Source organism: Barbus barbus (assembly GCF_936440315.1).
Source record: "Barbus barbus genome assembly, chromosome: 44".
NCBI classification, from domain to species: domain Eukaryota; kingdom Metazoa; phylum Chordata; class Actinopteri; order Cypriniformes; family Cyprinidae; genus Barbus; species Barbus barbus.
In genome coordinates this window covers 13,720,346-13,741,365 of record NC_136722.1, presented here as the reverse complement: position 1 = coordinate 13,741,365, position 21,020 = coordinate 13,720,346, and the positions used below count along the sequence as shown (strand labels likewise).

The 21,020-nt window shown below is 35.3% G+C and overlaps 1 protein-coding gene across 1 annotated transcript in view; it reads left to right on the top strand.

The window, feature by feature from the left end:
* LOC306863469 (brefeldin A-inhibited guanine nucleotide-exchange protein 1-like) overlaps nt 1-20,497 on the top strand; it is a 69,176-nt gene extending 48,679 nt beyond the window's left edge. Inside the window, exons 21-39 of the mRNA XM_079406810.1 lie at nt 471-629; nt 738-882; nt 2,497-2,584; nt 2,683-2,723; nt 3,506-3,675; nt 3,900-4,051; nt 7,743-7,915; nt 8,726-8,886; nt 9,345-9,475; nt 10,661-10,790; nt 10,982-11,117; nt 11,300-11,438; nt 12,161-12,230; nt 12,367-12,487; nt 12,841-12,980; nt 13,677-13,845; nt 14,092-14,230; nt 17,518-17,635; nt 19,176-20,497. Of these exons, the coding sequence (XP_079262936.1) occupies nt 471-629; nt 738-882; nt 2,497-2,584; nt 2,683-2,723; nt 3,506-3,675; nt 3,900-4,051; nt 7,743-7,915; nt 8,726-8,886; nt 9,345-9,475; nt 10,661-10,790; nt 10,982-11,117; nt 11,300-11,438; nt 12,161-12,230; nt 12,367-12,487; nt 12,841-12,980; nt 13,677-13,845; nt 14,092-14,230; nt 17,518-17,635; nt 19,176-19,355 (2,562 nt within the window). The 3' untranslated portion in view covers nt 19,356-20,497. The remainder of the gene's footprint in view (nt 1-470; nt 630-737; nt 883-2,496; nt 2,585-2,682; nt 2,724-3,505; nt 3,676-3,899; nt 4,052-7,742; nt 7,916-8,725; nt 8,887-9,344; nt 9,476-10,660; nt 10,791-10,981; nt 11,118-11,299; nt 11,439-12,160; nt 12,231-12,366; nt 12,488-12,840; nt 12,981-13,676; nt 13,846-14,091; nt 14,231-17,517; nt 17,636-19,175) is intronic.
* The last annotated feature ends 523 nt before the right edge of the window (nt 20,498-21,020 follow it).

Genomic DNA, 21,020 nt, shown 5'->3' with positions numbered 1-21,020 from the left:
TTTCACACATTGCAGTAACCGTGAGGAGGTCATTTACTGAATTTACAAATAAAATATATACACGTGTGTTTTTATATAAACATAATACATATACACAGTACACACACATATAGTATGTAAACATATAAACTTTTATTTTGAATGTGATTAATTGTGATTGTTTTGCAGCCCTAGCTTAAAGGAATAGTTCACCCGAAAATTAAATTTTGAATCATTTACTCACCCTCAGGTCATTCCAAACCTCTATGACTTTCTTCCATGAAATACTAAAGTAGATATTTTGAAGAATGTGCATGTTGCTCTTTTCCATACAGTTACAATGAATGGAGATTGCAGCTATAAAGCTCCAAATGGACCCAAAATTTCATAAAAGTGGCTCAAAGTCATGATAGCTTTCCATGAGAAACAGACTAAAATTTCAGTAAATTTCAGTCCCAAAAAAGTTTTTGTTCTGTATTGGTTTATTCCAGTTGGAGCGAGACGCATACGTACAGGCTCTGGCCCGCTTCACGTTGCTGACGGCCAGCTCGGGCATCACAGAGATGAAGCAGAAGAACATCGACACCATCAAGACCCTCATTACAGTGGCTCACACGGATGGAAATTATTTAGGAAACTCGTGGCATGAGGTGAGCTCTGCCAAACCCAGCTCTTTGACAGGCCTGCATGTTTCCTATGCAATGTGATTGGCAGATAGATATTGAGAGACGTTATTATTCTGTCTATGTGTGCTGCAGATCCTGAAGTGCATTAGTCAGCTGGAGTTGGCCCAGCTAATCGGGACAGGAGTGAAGGCACGGTACATATCAGGAACCGTACGGGGGAAGGAAGGCTTCATCACCAGCACCAAGGAACAGACGTCTGACGAGTACCTGGGCTTGGGTCAGTCAGTCACACTTCACATGGGCAGCAATTTGGTCTGTTACAGAAAATAAGTTTGTTGTTATTCATCAATAAGCGATAACACAGATGAGATGAAAAGGATGCAGCATAGCAATAATTAAATGATTTTAAGATTGTATTTATGTTAATGAGTCCATTATATGTTTAACATATTATATATGAAATTTAAAAAATGTAGTTTATGTAGTTTTAGTTACAAAAAAAAAAAGAAGTAAATAAAATGTAAATTATAAAATATTTAATATATAAAAATTAGGGCTGTCAGTCGATTAATTTTTAATCTAATTAATTACATGATGTGTCGATTAATTAATTGCAAAATAAATTTGACTGAAAACACCCTCAAAAGATTATTTAAAGCTATTTTTGTGTTAAATGAGAAAGTATCAAGTAGACATTACAAATTGTAGCTTTAGAAATAAATATTTAGTTTGATTCAACATAAAATGTATTACACAAACATTTAGGCTATAACGGCCTATGGAACATAAAAGAAGATAATTTGAGAAACAACTCAGTATTTTTTGTTCATACAATGAAAGTTATTGGTAATCAAATCAGCCAAGTCTTCAAAATACCTTCTTTATGTTCCACACAACGACACGAGGATGAGTAAATGATGACAGAATAAAATTTTTTGGGGTTAACTATCCCTTTAATGTTTTTATTTTTATTATTATTATTTATTTTTATGAAATGATACACTAAATAAGAAACTAAATCTGCCATCAGGTTGCGGTAAATGTCTTTGAGACATTACGAGACATTCGATTCGTTCAAACGGCTGATTCATTCAGGAATGTCTTTGAATCATTGATTCACACGATTCGTCCAAAACGCGGATTCATTCAGAAACTTAACACCGCTGTTTTGCTCGGAGACGTGCAACAATTCTGCTATGGCTTTAAAAGGTAATATTTTCTCTGCAAAATTGAGCAAAAATATATAATATTGTGTTTAAAATATGACTTATTTACTGAACTGTTGTTATAAAATCACATTTAAACTCGTGATATTCGGGACAAAATCAGCACTCGTGTAATACTGCTCTCCCTGCTCGTGTGACGTTGTATTATATAAATATGAGACGACAAACTCATACAAGGGGCATTTTTTGCACCAATATGTTGAATTTTAGGGCATAACTGAATTGGAGTTTGTTGCCCTGCATTATTTTTTTTCCACTGTATGAAATGTAAGGTAACATACAGGTGTGAGGGCGGGTCTGCGTTCAAATATTTTAATCACGTTGTTTTTCATAACTAATTAAGTTAACGCATTAAACTGACAGCCCTAATAAAAAGTAAAATAGTTTCTTCAACATTTCCATCAGAGTAAAATAGGTTAATCTATATATGACAATACATGAGTTTAAAGGACATTTTGTCAAAAGACAATAAGCGTTATGTTCCACACAAGCACCATCATGATTGCAGCTTTTCCATTTGCCATTGCATCATCAAAAAACCATCTTAACTAATAATAATAAATTATGAGGACGATTGCTTTATGATAATCCAGTATAATTATCCAGCAGCATTGTGTGAAATGAAGTTTGTGTTTGTATAAACAATGTGATTTTTCTCACTGTAGGAGGGAATGTTGATCGCAAACAGATCGCAAGCATTCAGGAGTCTATCGGAGAGACCAGCTCGCAAAGTGTTGTGGTTGCTGTTGACCGGTATGACAGTTATCATTAATTCTAATCATGAACCTCATAATGTTATAAACACTAATATGTCTCTGGACTGTTACAAACACTTCTGTTCTTCTCTGCAGGATATTTACAGGCTCTATCAGGCTTGATGGGAACGCCATCGGTAAGTACAAGATTTTATGTTGTGTACATTTATGCATTTGGCAGACATGTATATTTACACTTGCACAAGCGTTTATACATTTTTAAATGTTTTTGAAGGAAAGCCTATTTGATCAAAATACAGTGATATTATTATAATTTAAAGTAATTGTTTTCCATTTTAATTCATTTTGAGATGCAGTTCATTCCTGTGATGGCAAAGCTGAATTTGCGATCCTCCAGAAGTCATTCTAATATGCTAATTTGGTGTTAAAAAATCAAATCTTCTGTAACATTATAAATGTTTTTACGGTCTCTTTTGATCAGAATTAACAATTATATTTACATTTAGTCATTTTGCAGATGGTTTTATCCAAAGTGACTTATAAATGAGGACAATAGAAACATTAAATTAAATTTAATTAAATTAAAATTGTTTGTTTAATTTATAAATTGAATTGAATTATTAATTTAATTTAATTTAACTTCTTACAAAAAATTTTACTGACCCTAAACGTTTGAATGGTAGTGTTGCATTCAGACTTTTTTTTTTTTCTTTTTTTTTTTCTGGGATTTGAACAGAATAGTGAAATGCACATTGAAATATTTTCAAATTCAAATTTTCAAATTGAATTGAATTTAACTTATTACAAAAACAAATGACTTACCCTAAACTTTTGAACGATAGTGTATATTGCATTCAGACTGTGCATTTTATCTTTCTGGGATTTGAATCCATGACTTGCTCTGTCACATCAGAAAAGATTTAAGTGACATCTTGTTGACCGATGTTGTGTCTCGCAGTGGATTTTGTTCGATGGCTGTGTGCTGTATCGATGGACGAATTGGCCTCTCCTACACACCCTCGAATGTTCAGTCTGCAGAAGATCGTGGAGATTTCGTACTACAACATGGGTCGTATCAGGCTGCAGTGGTCCAGGATATGGGAGGTTATAGGGGATCATTTCAATAAGGTGAGTTCAAAGCGGCCACCAAATCATCACTGGAAGGTAATCGGTCCATGAAGAGTGTGTCACGGTGGCTTTGTGTAAAATCAGAGAAATCTAATGATGCTTTTGAATTTCACTCTACCTGCGGGAGGGCATAGCTAATAGATTGAAGAAGAGCTGACAATGAAAACACAGCACGCCCGATGCTTCAACATTCCCTGTCTCTTTGGTTTTCTGTTTGGGCTCAGGTTGGCTGTAATCCCAATGAGGATGTAGCTATTTTCGCTGTGGATTCTCTGAGGCAGCTGTCCATGAAATTTTTGGAGAAGGGCGAGTTGGCCAATTTCAGATTCCAGAAGGATTTCCTCAGGCCGTTTGAGCACATAATGAAAAAGAACAGGTATGCGTTTCAATTTACACTGTGATGAAAGTGAAATATCACTGAATAACGCAGACCAGACCTTTTTTAAATATAGAAAGTGTCAGTTAAATTAAACAAATTGTGATAAACTGCATGGTTTGACGTACAAATGTGTAAGTCTTGCCTTAGGACGGGTTAGAGATGCAAGGTTTGTGCTGAATGTAGTTGTTGTTTCTCTCATGCGGATGTACTGCTTCTAAATGTCATCTTCTAAAGGGCTCTGCTCTGGATTCAGGAGACTGGAGTGCCTGCATCCAAATATTTTTAAATCTTTACGTCATGTTCACTTCTTAGTTTAAATATACAAAATGTTCTTCTTTTAAGTGTCGGTAAACATTTTCAACTTTCACGACATGCCATGCAGACATAAGCAGAAGGTCTTGTTTTTTAGTCCAGCTACATTATATAGTTTTTCATTAACATTAGTGGTGTATTGATCCATAGAGAATAAGGTTAAAATAACTACATTTTTAAATCAAGTGACAGTGGCTCTGTAGTGTAGCTTTTCCAATAACAAACAATTTTTCTGTAAAGTAGACAGCTTTAAATTAATGAAAAATTTTAATCTTTTGTTTTTAAAGCTGCAGTCTGTAACTTTTGACACTCTAGCGGTTAATAAACAGAACTGCAAGCGTCTTGCGGAAGAACATTGTAGCTGGAGCTACTTCTCTCTGTTTATGTCTATGATGAATCGCACAGGTTTTGGGCTACTCCGCAGCGGTACCTACCCCAACCAGTCTAAAATTGTCCGAATATAAATGCTTCTTATAGGTGTACTCTTGATTTAGGATAAGCTAAAAACACGGTTTGGAAAACAGATTCATGGTGTACTCGCTTATTAGATAACTTTTGTAAATTTTGAACAAAAAAGTTTGGAATTGCAGCTTTAATTATTTTCAATAAAATTGAAATAAATGTCTAGAGGAAGTATCATTTTGTTTTAGTTACACTAATGTTTAAAGTTTTTTGAAGATAATTAAATAGTAGAAATTGCAATGCCTATAATACATATATATATACATACATATACAGTATCTCACAGAAGTCACATTTTTGTAAATATTTTATATCTTTTCATGTGACAACACTGAAGAGAGGACACTTTGCTACAATTTAAAGTAGTGAGTGTACAGCTTGTATAACAATGTAAATTTGCTGTCCCCTCAAAAGTGAGTACACCCCTAAGTGAAAATGTCCAAATTGGGCCCAATTTGCCATTTTCTCTCCCCGGTGTCATGTGACTCGTTAATGAAAGTGATGTGACATACGGCCAAGTATGGTGACCCATACTCGGAATTTGTGCTCTGCATTTAACCCATCCAAAGTGCACACACACAGTAGTGAACATACACCCAGAGCAGTGGGCAGCCATTTATGCTGTGGTGCCCGGGGAGCTGGGGGTTCGGTGCCTTGCTCAAGTCGTGGTATTGAGGGTGGAGTGAGCGCTGTACATTCACTCCCCCACCTACAATCCCTGCCGGACCTGAGACTCGAAACCTCAACCTTTGGGTTACGAGTCCGACTCTCTATCCATTAGGCTACGACTTCCAAGTGTTAGTGTTACAAGGTCTCAGGTGTGAATGGGGAGCAGGTGTGTTAAATTTGGTGTTATGTTAGAGGCTCTCCCTCTCTCATACTGGTCACTGGAAGTTCAACATGGCACCTCATGGCCAAGAACTCTCTGAGGATCTGAAAAAAATAATTGTTGCTCTACATAAAGATGGCGTAGACTATAAGAAGATTGCCAAGACCCTGAAACTGAGCTGCAGCACGGTGGCCAAGACCATACAGCAGTTTAACAGGACATGTTCCACTCAGAACAGGCCTCGTCATGGTCGACCAAAGAAGTTGAGTGCACGTGCTCAGCGTCATATCCAGAGGTTGTGTTTGGGAAATAGACGTATGAGTGCTGCCAGCATTGCTGCAGAGGTTGAAGGGGTGGGGGGTCAGCCTGTCAGTGCTCAGACCATACACCGCACACTGCATCAAATTGGTCTGTATGGCTGTCGTCCCAGAAGGAAGCCTCTTCTAAAGATGATGCCCAAGAAAACCCGCAAACAGTTTGCTGAAGACAAGCAGACTAAGGACATGGATTACTGGAACCATGTCCTGTGGTCTGATGAGACCAAGATAAACTTATTTGGTTCAGATGGTGTCAAGAGTGTGTGGCGGCAACCAGGTGAGGAGTACAAAGACAAGTGTATCTTGTCTACAGTCAAACATGGTGGTGGGAGTGTCATGGTCTGGGGCTGCATGAGTGCTGCTGGCACTGGGGAGCTACAGTTCATTGAGGGAACCATGAATGCCAACATGTACTGTGACATACTGAAGCAGAGACTGGGCCGCAGGGCAGTATTCCAACATGATAACGACCCCAAACACACCTCCAAGTCGACCACTGCCTTGCTAAAGAAGCTGAGGGTAAAGGTGATGGACTGGCTAAGCATGTCTCCAGACCTAAACCCTATTGAGCATCTGTGGGGCATCCTCAAACGGAAGATGGAGGAGCGCAAGGTCTCTAACATCCACCAGCTCCGTGATGTCGTCATGGAGGAGTGGAAGAGGACTCCAGTGGCAACCTGTGAAGCTCTGGTGAACTCCATGCCCAAGAGGGTGAAGGCAGTGCTGGAAAATAATGGTGGCCACACAAAATATTGACACTTTGGGCCCAGTTTGGACATTTTTACTTAGGAGTGTACTGACTTTTGTGGCAAGCGGTTTAGACATAAATGGCTGTGTTGAGTTATATTGAGGGGACAGCAAATTTACACTGTTATACAAGCTGTACACTCACTACTTTACATTGTAGCAAAGTGTCATTTCTTCAGTGTTGTCACATGAAAAGATACAATAAAATATTTACAAAAATGTGAAGGGTGTACTCACTTCTGTGAGATACACACACACACACACACACACATATATATATATATATATATATATATATATATATATATATATATATATATATATATATATATATATATATATATATATATAGACACACACACACTTAGAGAGAGATACTTCCACTTTTAAATTCAAGTTTTTCATATTTTAATAGATTTTTTATAATAGATTATTTTATTTCTGCTGTTAACAAAACTTTCTAAATCGTTTTCGGTGACACCACTGGTTATGAGTAATATCAAAGAATTGCTTAAGGATTAATTTTGTCATCACTTAGTAGTGTTAAAATTTAAAATAATTCGTAGTGAAATGCACATTGAAATATTTTCATATTAAATTATTTAAACTATTTTCATCTATTTATTAGTTGTATTTTGTGTAAATTTATAATTTCAAATATGATGCCTCCATCTCTGAATTCCTCATTGCCAAAGTAGAGTAGCAAACTACCTTTTTCCAAAATTTAGCTCAACTATAGGCTAGCTACTTTACATTAGTAGCAGCCTGGCTATCTTCACTTTTAAAGTAGCTTCTTCATCAGTGGAAGGAAGCGAAGAAGAGAAAGTTATATTAGCTCATATGGACCCTGCAGTACTCATTAGGCCTAGTGAGTGAACACAGTGTCAGAAGCCATCATGACTAAACTCCATGACTGATGGAGAAAAATGAACTTGTCTACACGTGTTTGCCCTTGCAGAAGGAGATGAAGAGTGTGTGTGTGTTTTCCTGCTTTATTCACATGCTTCTTCTCTATCTACAGATCTCCCACCATTAGGGATATGGTGGTCCGCTGTATAGCCCAGATGGTCAACTCTCAGGCTGGGAATATTAGATCAGGGTGGAAGAACATTTTCTCTGTGTTCCATCTCGCTGCATCTGATCAGGATGAGAGTATTGTAGAGCTGGCCTTCCAGACAACTGGACACATCGTCAGTAAGTGCCTGACGATGGAGATCAAGGATTCTCTGGATACAACATATGCAAGATAAAATCTCTATTTTAAGAATTACTCATGAAGAGCTGTTATTAATACAATATTGTTTAATTCATTCATTCATTTTTTAATTAAACCTTATTTAAATTAAACCTAATTTTAATTTAACACAAAAAAACTTGCATGAAATAATAAATAATAATAAAAACAAATCAGTATTTTTATTCTGATCATAACACTGTTTTTCAAATAATATAATTTATTATGAAAATGTTTAAATTAAATTGCTAAATGCTAAATAGAAACATTTTCACTGGTGGACCTCCATTAATTATACTTGTATATTAGTTACAGTATATATTTCAAGCATTTTAAATATTTTTTTTTCTTATTTCGGTTTTTCATTTCCTTTTTTATCCTTCCACTTATTGGTATATTTTTGTTTGGGTTTTTTTTTGGACCAAAAATTCATTTAGTTTAAATTCATTTAGTTATTAAATTATTAATAAATAGTTATAAAATAAAGTATTGTAAAATTATTGTTGTTATTTTTTATTATTACAGCTATTACACCTTTGAATTATTATAGCTAAAGTTATTATTTAACGTTTTTATTTTATTTATGTTTATGGTATTCATTATCATCATTATTTTCCACACTTATAATTTTAGTTTTAGTTTTTTTTTTTTATCTGGGTGGAGTGGAAAAGAAGATTTGAATTGTGAACATTTTTTAAATTTTAATAAATTTTTGTTTGTTTAAAAATGCTGTTTGTAAAAGGCCTCTGTTGTCTCTTCTCTCCTCACAGCGAATGTATTCGAGAAGCATTTCCCAGCTACCATTGATTCCTTCCAGGACGCTGTCAAATGTCTGTCTGAGTTCGCCTGCAACGCTTCTTTCCCCGACACCAGCATGGAGGCAATCCGTCTCATCCGCCACTGCGCCAAATACGTCTCCGACCGACCTCAGGTCAGTTCTAATGAGTGCGCTCTCCATAACAGCTGAATTATGATCTGACCACGTGTCAGGCTTTAGACAGACATTCACTAAATGGATCACGCTTGAGGAGACCACAGGGCACTTTTAACGAGAAAACTCTCATTACCAGATGCCGTAACGAGCAAAAACTAAAGGCCTTTATTAAGTAGATGGAAAATGTAAACGATCTGTTTTCTGCTCTCCATGAAGGGTGATTGTGTTATGAGCTGTGTTTGTGCTTAAGTGCTTTAGTCCTCTGGTGTTTCTAAAGTGGAGATTAGTGAAGTCAACCCACATGGAGCCATCCACTGCTTCCCACCGAGGGTTGCCAGATTGGGGCAAAAACCTTTTGATCAGTGAATGCATCTTATAGTCAAGCAGCATGTGTTTAAGTATGTGCTAAGCAATCAAATAAGGCTCTTTGAGCAATCTGTATTCTGTGTCGCCAGGCATTTAAAGACTATACCAGTGATGATATGAATGTTGCACCGGAGGACCGCGTCTGGGTGAGAGGCTGGTTCCCCATCCTCTTTGAGCTGTCATGCATCATCAACAGGTGTAAGCTGGACGTCCGGACCAGGTTAGCGGCAAACCTACAATACAGACACATCTCTGATCTTTTTTGATAAATGTTTAAACTACAGAATGAGTCCTAGTGTTTTTCCACCAGTACATTTTGTAAAGACCACACACAAATTATGAAGAATGAGAAAAAGTATTTAGTAAAAAAATGAATTAATCTAAATTAATACATTTAGATTTACACTATTTACACCATTCAAAAGTTTGAGGTGAAGTTTTTTTTTTTTTTTTTTTGGGAGAAATTTTATTCAGCAAGCATGCATGCAATTGATTAAAATTCATTCAATTAAAATTCAAACGTGACAGTGAAGATTTATATTTTATTTATATAAAAATAAAATAATAAAAAATTATATTCAACAAAAAAATCCTATGTTTTCAACATTGATGACAATAAGAAATGTTTCTTGAACACCAAATTCTACTTTGCCATCACAGGAGTAAATATAATTTTAAAATATATTAAAACAGAAAATTATGGAAGCCCATTTCTGCCACTGAATATAAAAAAAAAGGTAATTGTGTCTTTTTTCTCACAGTTCTGACTCTTTTCTCAGAATTGCATGATCTAAACTTGCAGTTATAAAGTTAGTATTGCATGATATAATTCTCGCGTGATTAAAAAAAACTCAGAATTGCTAAACTAAAATTTTAAATTCGAAATTCTGACTTTCTCAGAATTGAGTTTAAATTTTGCAATTCTGAGATTTTTCTCGCTGTTGCGAGTTTATATCACGCAATACTGACTTTATAACCTGCAACTGCATGACTGTTTCTTCTCAGAAGTGCAAGTGTATATCTCACAATTGTAGACTTTATAACTCGCAATTACCTTTTTTATTTGTTAATTTTTTTCAATGGCGGAAACGTGCTTCCATGGAAAACAGTCATACAATTTTTAATAATGTTTTACAACATTGATGTTTTTTTTTTTATTCAAATAAATGCAGATTTCTTTCAAAACAAACCAAAAAAAAAACAAGAAAAAAAGACCCCAAACTTTGGAACAATCATTTATAGTAATTATATTTTCTAAAACATTTAAAATCTGATTTAAGTGTCAGTTTTGAGGCTACAATTATTGGCAACAGTTCAAATCTGAAATCATCTTCTAATCATGCGTAAAGCATTGTCAAATCTTTTTCACCTTATTCCAACAAACTATTTTTGTTTTGTTTGTCAGGGGTCTGACGGTGATGTTTGAGGTGATGAAGACGTACGGTCACACCTATGAGAAACACTGGTGGCAGGATCTGTTCCGCATTGTGTTCAGGATCTTCGACAACATGAAGCTTCCAGAGCAACAGACTGAGGCAAGTCAACATCAGCACTGAAACCTGTCCTAGAAGATAATAAGACATCCATTTTAGAAATTGTCACAGCACAGATATTGTTAGGAAGGGGACTCTCTCTGGCGCTCACATAATCATATGGTAGCACTTCAGTATCTTCATGCCAAGGATGGAAAACCGTGGTTAATGTTCTATTTTGTATCTTCCCACAGAAAGCGGAGTGGATGACCACCACCTGCAATCATGCACTTTATGCTATCTGTGACGTTTTCACACAGTACTTTGAATCTCTCAGCGATGTTCTGTTAGATGATATCCTCTCTCAACTCTACTGGTGTGTGCAGCAAGGTGAGTGTTCAGTACCAGCAATAGACAAGGTACAATTACAGTACATTTACAGTGACCCTGTAGAGAAAACAACATTGTTCAACATACTGAAGACTAGACGATTTTGTGTGTAGGCAGTTGATTTAAATGCATATGTGAATTATGATTTCAGGTCATGATCTCACTCGCTCATCTCTCCACAGATAATGAGCAATTAGCAAGATCAGGCACTAATTGCCTTGAAAACGTGGTCATCCTCAATGGTGAGAAGTTTAACGCTGAGACCTGGGATAAGACCTGCAACTGTATGCTAGACATCTTCAAAACCACCATCCCACACATGTGAGTGTTCACATAAAGGGCTTTTTTTCAGAATTGATGGTTTACTCTTTTCCTAAGGGGTCATTTTATAAAACATTTGTTAATGGTTTCCCTCTTATATAAATGTATAAATTGACTTTGCCTAGTTTTAAATTTTGAACAAAAACTCTGTAAATTTATAACAAATATGTAAATGCATACTGAAAATAGCATTTAGTTCTTTATTCTCTATACAAAAATCAACCCTTTACTATCATATTTTTACCTTTCTAAAGTAATCAACTACTCCATAATTTCAACAATGTGAACTCTTTAAGGACAAGTCTTGTCTTGTTTTACATTTTATCAGTAGGCATCATAATCTGAAAATATCAACCCTGTTACCATGATTTTGTGTAGTAAACAAATGACTATTAAATACTCAATATTTGTGGAAATATTTGCATTAAATTCTCTTTCTAATAAACATTGTAGCTAAATTAACTGCTTAAGTTTCAACCCTCTTACTATGAATTTGTTATTAAATGCTTTATGAGATTTTTTTTTTAACAACTTATATGGAAGGCATGTAATGTCAAATAAAGCTGTAAAACTGTCAGCCCTGTTACCATCAAACCATTTTCCCTTTTTGGCATAATTAAATAAATAAGGCAAAGAAATTAATTTAGCTTGAAATGGCAACCCATATCATTAAACTGGAAAAGGCACCTGCACCTTGTAACCCAGCTCTGTGTTGTTTTCAGGCTGTTGACATGGAGACCAGCTGGTACAGAGGGAGATCATGTGACTCAGCTCGACTCTGATAAACAGCTGGTATGCAAATAAGATTTCCAGACTGTACTCAAAGTTTAAGTGTTCATGGAGGGTCATCTCAACCAGATGCTCTTCTAGTGCTATAGGAGTTTATTTAATGTTAGAATATTAATACGTATTGATCTGGTGCTTACAGGACTCCATTTCCCAGAAGTCAGTGGATATTCAGACTCGGTCAGATGACCAGCAGTCCGTGAACAGTATGGAGAAGGCTTTGGCTGAAAACCGTAGGCAGAGTCAGTTCAGCGTGGCTTCAGGCATGTATCAGGGTGGCCAACCATCCAGATTATTGTTCTTTATTGATGTTTTAATACTTTTTTTTGCTCCACAATATTTCATAACTGAAAGATTTGAAACTCAACTATGAAACTAAAATCTCTCATTAATTATACATTTTAGCACAAACACAACAGTATTTGATCGCTGAATACAACAAATGACCAGTTAGAATAAAAAAATAAATGTAATAATCCTTAATGATTTTCATGAATTAAATTTAACAATATAATTTTTAGTCCAGATTTTAGCCTGATTTCATAAAGCACCCAGAACATACTGACTATCAGCTGGTCAGCTGTTCACTTTGTGTTTCCATATGCGTTCTCCCCAGAAGCCCAGGAACAAAGGCTGTTTGCAGCTCTGCTCATAAAGTGTGTCGTCCAGCTGGAGCTCATTCAGACCATAGACAACATTGTGTTCTTTCCTGCAACTAGTAAGAAGGAGGATGCTGAAAACTTTGCAGCAGCACAGGTACCATCTTTTACAAACTCTGATTATAAACAAATGTTTTTAGTTTTTTTTTTTTTTACTTTTGCATACTTGGGATTACAATCAGTAAATGTCATAAACAAGATTGTGTTGGCCACTTCAGTGTTATTTTAGCATTATTTTTATACTATTATAGTATTTATTAATATTTTGAACTAGCTTTATTTTTAGTTTTCATTTTAGTTTAAGTTTTAGTATGTGCTTTCTATTATTATTATTTATTTATTTTCTATGTAGCTTCAATGTATTTCCGTTTTAATGAACTTAAACATTTATTTCAGTTAGTGGCCAAGCAACATTTCTAATCTTCATTTGAAGTTTTTCATCTAATATTTCAATTACCATAAAAACATTTGAATAGTTATAGTTTTAAAGCAGAATGCAGAATAAACAACACGTATGTGAAATAAATCGATTGATTGATTATTTTTTTTAATTATATTTTTATTTATTTGATTTCATTCTATTTTATTTTTATTCCTAATTATTTATCATCAGAGCATTTTGAGAAAAAAGTGTGGAAATATAAAAATAAATGTTCTTGTTTTCTGTCAAATTTAATATATTAATAAATAAGAATAAAAGCTAGATCGTTTGTAAAAATTGTTATATTAAAGGATTCAGGAAGATTTTAATTCATGAAGTTATGCAGTCTAAATGAAGTGTGTTTTCCTGCAGAGAGATGCCTTGGACGCTGACGTACATGTGGAAACTCAGGACCAGGGAATGTATCGCTACCTGACCTCAGAACAGCTGTTTAAACTGCTCGACTGTCTTCTGGAGTCCCATCGTTTTGCTAAGGCCTTTAACTCCAGTAACGAACAGAGAACCGCACTGTGGAAGGCTGGTCAGTACTCACCATCATTTCTTTGTTGTTAGAAACTTGAGATGCAATAAATATATCCACTGTTAGGAGTTTATTTCTCCACATCTACAAAAGCTGCCACATAGCTTACAGGTCACGTTGTATCAGGTCCTCTGTTATCAGATAGAGCCCCCTGTGTGGCGTAATGGAAAGTCTTTGTCACGCCTGGCTTGATTTCTTCTCCCGTCCCACATTAAAAGAGCTCATTGTGTCTCCGTGTGTGATCAGGTTTCAAAGGGAAGTCGAAGCCCAATCTTCTGAAACAGGAGACCAGCAGCCTGGCGTGTGGCCTGCGCATCCTCTTTCGCATGTACATGGACCAGAGCAGGCAGGACGCCTGGGAGGAGGTGCAGAGGAGACTGCTCAAGTAAGACCTCACTGTCACGTTCGTGACTGGACCCGCTGTGCTCTCAGGCCCTGCGGCCATGTAAACATCATTCAGCTAATTACATACTCATAGCTGTTGCTGTCTTCAGTAAAGTTCACATCGTTTACATTTAGCTTAGAGACATCTTTTGATATTTTTATAATACGCTGCCACTGTAACAGAAATCAAATATTATCTTCAAGATCCTGGGAAATAGGATTTTATTACCTTAGTTTTGGGTAAAACCTTTTTTGTTTTTGTTTTTTAAGAAATTTATACAATATAATTCTATTTCAATTAATTTTTTTCTTTTGAACTTTCTGTTCATTAAAGAATCCTGAGATGTAAACTCGTAATGCTGTGGAAAAAGTCAGAATTGACTTTCATATCTCACAATTCTGACTTTATAACTTGCAATTGCGAGTTAAGTCGGAATTGTGAGATTTAAACTAGGGGTGTGCAGCGGAGCCATTATTTGTATCTGTATCTGTGACAATCTCCAAATTATTTGTATCTGTATTCGGATGGATCCGGAAGTGGGCGTGGCTTAACCCGGAAGTTCGTCAAATTACATGAAAATGCTATTTTAAATGCAAATCTGTTCAATTCGTAGTTTTCATTTAACAAATATGCTTTGTATAACTAAAAGTATTATTTTTTATTATAATTATAACTTTGTAAATATCTTCTATTTAAAACTACAGAAAATGTTGATCAAAAAAGAAAAATAACTTTATTCTTGTTTTCCAGTGAAACTTTGTGTACAAATTTGTCAAGAGACAAGCATCCACAATCTTAAATAAGAGCACTAGTAGAAAAAATAATAAAGAAAAAAATGGAAAGAAAGTGTTCAGTACTCATAGCAGAATGACAATAAAGCTCGCTTGAACTTGAAGTAACTTGGAGATCATGTGTTGCTGGAGTCTGTGATCATTTCCGAGTATTTTATCAACAGAGCACAACAAATCATTTGGACCCTCCAAAAGCCTTGATCAAACCTCCCTTTTCTTCGTCATGTATAATTAAATGTGATGCCATTCACGAAAAGGGCTAATATAATGCGTTTTTACAGTTGGATTTCGAAAAGGTTTGAAGTTAGGACCGTTTTTAGGATATTTTTGCGAGTTAGTTGATATAACTCCAGACAAAGCTCTGATTTCTGAGAGACGCGTATAGACCCCAACACGGCTATTGATTTGCGCGCATTTTATTCATATAGGCTAGTTTACACTCATTCACCTTACACATCCAGGCCCATAGCCAGCTATGACGTCCAGACCTCCGTAAATGTTTCATGTTCAAAAATAAAATTTGAAAACATATGAAAAATTATTTAAAATCATGTTGCTGAATTTGGCGCAAGTGCAGCCTCCACTCCGCTCCATGTTGCCAGATCTAGTTATTATAAGCGTCGCTGGACTTGTTTTAATACTAAATGTAACAGAGTTAATAAAGTAATTAGGGCATTAATAAACTGGGGAGATGAAGGTTGAGATTAGAGATTCTGTATCCTATTTGCAAAATACAAGATTTAAACTTATTTTGATGCATTTTTCAGGAGATTGGATGTGTTTGTTTTTAGTAGCAATATCTGGCAACACTGCTTCGCCGGCACGGACAGGCAGCAATCAAAAAAGGAGTTGTTTAATTGTTTATTACTGAGGAGACCACATTCATTAACACAGTGATCACCATGATATTATCTGTATGAAACTGTGTCAAATGCTATCAAAGCAGTTCTAGCTATTATTATTGCGCAAATCTTAACAACCGCAGACTCACTAATGTGCTGTTCCAGCAAACATGTGATTGTGTCTGACGAATATTTTTTCTGTTATTCAGATAAATTCGTTATTCGTTTTGAAGCCATTATCCGTGCCTTTCCGAATAAGGTATTCGGCTTCGGGCACATCCCTAATTTAAACTCCCAATTCTGAGAAAATATCAGTGTTTTCCCCCCTTAGACTTGGACATTATAACCCACAATTGCTAGTTTATATCTCACAATTCTGACTATATAACTCGCAATTGGGAGTTTATATCAAACAATTATGAGAAAAAAAGTCAGAATTGCAAGATAAAAAGTCGTAATTGCGAGGAAAAAAAAATATATATAAGTACTTACTATTCTGGAAAAATGGACCTATTGATGACACATTGTGCACTTGCTCGTATATTCAAATTATATCCAAAATATATCCAAACACACGCCACCAACTAGTAATGGCAAATAGCAAAGTGTCTTCATGACTGTAGCATAAATTAAAGTATTTTGGATATTTTACAAAAAGGGAGCGATATATGTTCTACCTAAGCTTCCTGTCTTTAAGCATCTTGTTATGTGTTTGTTAATAATAAAACACTTTCTCTCACACACGCACTTGTGTGTCCCACGACAACATGAAATGGCATTCACTGACTATTTTACTATCACCATGTGACAAGTTTCCAGGTAAAACAGGATATACAACAAGGAACAAGACTGTTCCAGTACAATAATTAGGATTCTCTTAAAAATAATACCCAGTAGGATCCAAATAGATAAACTCATAGGATGTTTTGCAGTTAGAGTCAAATAAAGACTTCAACTGTAGTAATGTTTAGAATCTAAAAACACTTGGACTTCAGAAGAGCAGTGCATTAAAAGCCATGTTGGTTCCTCATTCCAGTTTGCTCTTTTTTTATGATGGACCAAGGTCTCACTGCCTCATGCTTCCTGAAGTATGAGTGTGGGTTTGCTTTATTGAATTGTGATTGGTGCTCTGGCGTGGATCCAACAGAGAAAGTGAGTTTCATGCACCATTAGGGCATTGTTTTGTTAGATTAGTTGAGTAACAAACATTAGCGCTAACAAATTAAGCTTTAAAATGAGAAACGAACTACACCGAGCACATAATTCACTCAATCCCGGAGTCTCAGACCTGTGTGCTTCCATTTAGCTTAAACACAAGTGTCCCTGACTCTCAGACTTAACTGCTAATAGGGTGCAATCATGAGAAAGAGGCCAGGTCAGACTGACTTTCTTGACTGCAGGAAGACTATCAGAGACACTAATAATTGGCTGTGTTTAGCCCTGCAGACACGCTTAACCAGGCTAAAAAGGATTTAGGTGAGATTAGGTCATGATGAGTGAAGGTAAGTTGCAGGGCAGATGGGGGTTATATAAGACATATGAGGGGAGGAGCCTATCAGAGGTCATGGCAGAGGTCACTAAGGCTGTATTCAAGATGTTTGTGGAATATTTAAATCCTCTGTGCTAAAATGCAGTCTCTTTTTCTGTTTGTTAGCGTGTGCAGTGACGCTGTGGCTTACTTCCTGACCCTGACATCTGAGAGCCACCGCGAGGCCTGGACTAACCTACTGCTGCTCTTCCTTACCAAAGTGCTCAAGATCAGTGATGACAGGGTGAGTGTCTGATTCACTGCTGATACATTAGTGAAGCTGCACAGAACTGTTCAGTCCAGCATTTCCCAACTGAAGCTTTGCAATCCCCTAGTGGTTAATGGTGGAACTGCACGACTGTTCATGAGTTCATATGTAAATGATTAAAAACTAAACAAAATAGCTCTTTGCTCTTATTTAATGTTTAATATTATATTGTATAGTTCAAGGCCTGATGACTGATAATGATGACCAATTGAGCATTCGAGTCTTGTAACTATACCTAATAGCTTTTTAAAGGGATAGTTCACCCAAAAATGAAAATTCTGTCATTAATTAATGAACTATCCCTTTAAGTGAAAATTGGTTAAGTTTTAGTTACATTTGATCAAATATATACATTTACTTATTTTTATTATTTAGTAAATATTAGTGCTGTTAAGCGATTAATCGCATCCAAAATAAAAGTTTTTGTTTACATATGTACTACTGTGTATATTTATTATGTCTATATTAATACACACACATACATGTATATATTTAAGAAAAATAAGCTATGTATTAAATATATTTATCTGTTATATAAATAATCCAAATATATGCATGTAAATATTTTCAAAATATATACTGTATGTGTGTGTATTTATATATACATAATAAATATACACAGTACACATATATATTATGTAAACAAAACCTTTTATTTTGGATGCGATTAATCGCTTGACAGCACTAGTAAATGTTAAAATATTTTACAATTATTAATAAACTATTAATACATTTTGTTTTATATATTATTTACACTATTGTTCATAAGTTTGGGGTTGTTCATTTTTTCAGGTTTTTTTTATAGAAATGAATACTTTAAGAAAAACACATTCAGCTGATTAAAAGTGACAGTAAAGACTTTAATAATGTTACATTTAAAAATAAATAAATGCTTTTCTTTTGAAATTTGTAATCATCATTTATTTCTTCAGAAAATATTAAGCAGCACAACTATTTTCAATGCATAAATAATAAATAATGATATAAAATTAATCAGAATATTAGAATTATTTCTGAAGGATCATGTGACACTGAAGACTTGCCATCACAGGAATAAATTACATATTAAAATATATTCAAATAGAAAACAGTTTAATATTTTTCAGTTTTTTTTTTATTTTTTTATCAAATGCAGCCTTAGCAAGCATTAGAGATTTTTCAAAAACATTAAAAAAAAAAAATCTTACCAACCCCAAACCTTTGATGGTAAATATACTTATTTTTATTATTTAGTAAATGTGATCTAGCCCATATCACAGCAGCTTGATCTGAAAAGTGTTTTAATTCCAAATCAGGCTAATTGATTTGAATGATCAATGCGCAGTCATTTTTAATCTTTCTCAATTAGAGCCCTAATGCATTACAGAGTCACACATAGAGACAATATTGCAGTTTTGTGTTGATATAACCAATTATGAGAGCACACCTGGTGCTAATTAACACATGTTTAATACGATTACACCATGGCGTGCGGTGAGAAAGTATAAAGGAATTAAAAAACATGTTTACTTTGCAGTTCAAGGCCCACGCGTCCCGATACTACCCTCTGCTTTGTGAGATCATGCAGTTTGACCTGATCCCGGAGCTGAGGGCCGTCCTGCGCAAGTTCTTCCTGCGCATCGGATTGGTGTTCCAGATCACCCAGACTTTGGAAGCAGATCAGCCTTTAGGCGTCCAAACTCCCAACGACGCCTAGAAGAAGCTACAGCAGTGCCTGTTCCTGAACGCCACAGATGTCTCCTCTTTTCATCTGCAGGACGTGAGCATCTGATCTCCTGCAACCAGTGAGGAACGAGGAGATTGAAAAGATGGACTGCGTCTGATATGATGGTACTAATATCAACCCCCCGCCTGCCCTTTGAGGGTCTGCTCTGGACAAACAGCCAATCCCAAGCAGGGACTACGTCCCACCCACTGGACAAATGACCAGGCCTTGTACAATAGGATCAAATTATCTAGAACATCATGAGGATGCTGAATATCGCTACTACTATTCCAATGCTTGACCTTTGAGATCTTCAAAAGGTCCAGATATATTTCAAAACAGTGTCTTGGCATTATATTAAAAGCTGTTTGAAGAATGATGGAAGGGTTGCATATCAAGCAATGTGATGTTTCTCAAGCGATTCAGATTTTTGTTTGATTTTGTTGCGTTTGCACCGCTAATGGCTAACATTAGCATGAGTAACTCCGAAGAAACTAGTTGTACAGAATTCCAGCTTTGTAATATAATCTCACAACACTAGATTTTGTTTTCTGTATCTTTTTGTTTGTTTCTCGGAAATTTGCTGCACTTGTTTTCTTGATCAAAATGCACTGGAGATTTTTACTTTTGTGATAAATTATTGAACTATGCCATCTTTCCCTCCATAACTGTCCAGCTAGAGATTTCTAATACGATATAAAGTGATTAGTTCGATTTACTCCATTTTATATATGCTGACACTTTTTTAATTAAACACTGAGGGCAACTGAGATCCTTCAAAAGGAAAAAAACTGGAACTTGAAAATTGAGGGCGAGTTAAATGTGAGCTGCATCTGAATCACTGGTTTGTATCCCTGTTTGGAGTTAGGCTTCACTCTACATGTACAAAGTTTTAAAAAAGTTAATATATTTAAAATCTTCTCTCTTGGTTTTTGGGGGTGGGTTGTATTGTATAGAAATTAATGATAGCTGCGCTTTAAAACTGTTGATGGAATAAGGATGTGAAGCATTCCTGGCTAGCCCTGTAAAGTTTTCTATAAGGAATAAAATGATCTGTACAACTCTATATGACACCGGTCATTATCACCACACATTCTAATCAGGTCATAGGTCAATAAAGTTTTGGAACTTGGTGCGTTTGCTCTGATGAATTATGAAAGGGAATTCCCATATAAAATTAGATTTTCTCAGACACTTTAAAATTACAAATGTAACAAAATATTTCTGCTTTTGAACTTTCTATTCATCAAAAATTACTGGAAATAAAATGAAGACTGAAAATTCAGCTTTGCCATCACTGGAATAAATTACTACAGAAAACAGTTTAAATGGCAAAAAAAAAAAAAAATCACAATATTGTTTTTACAGAATTTTAATCAAATAAAGGCAGGCTTGGTGAGCATATAAGACTATCGTAAAAAAAAAAAATTCTTAATGCCTACCTTTTTAACGGTAGTGTCAAAACTATATTTAAAATGAAAAAATTGAAACACTATGAGCAATTTCATTTATTATATGAATTTCGTAATAATCAGTCTTTTTATCAATTTTATCAGAACCAACTAATTAATTTGTGAATTTGCTTATCCCGTTTCTCCACGAACTGAGCCATTAAAAAAAATGAAACGCACGTCACGTGTCACATATAGATGAAAT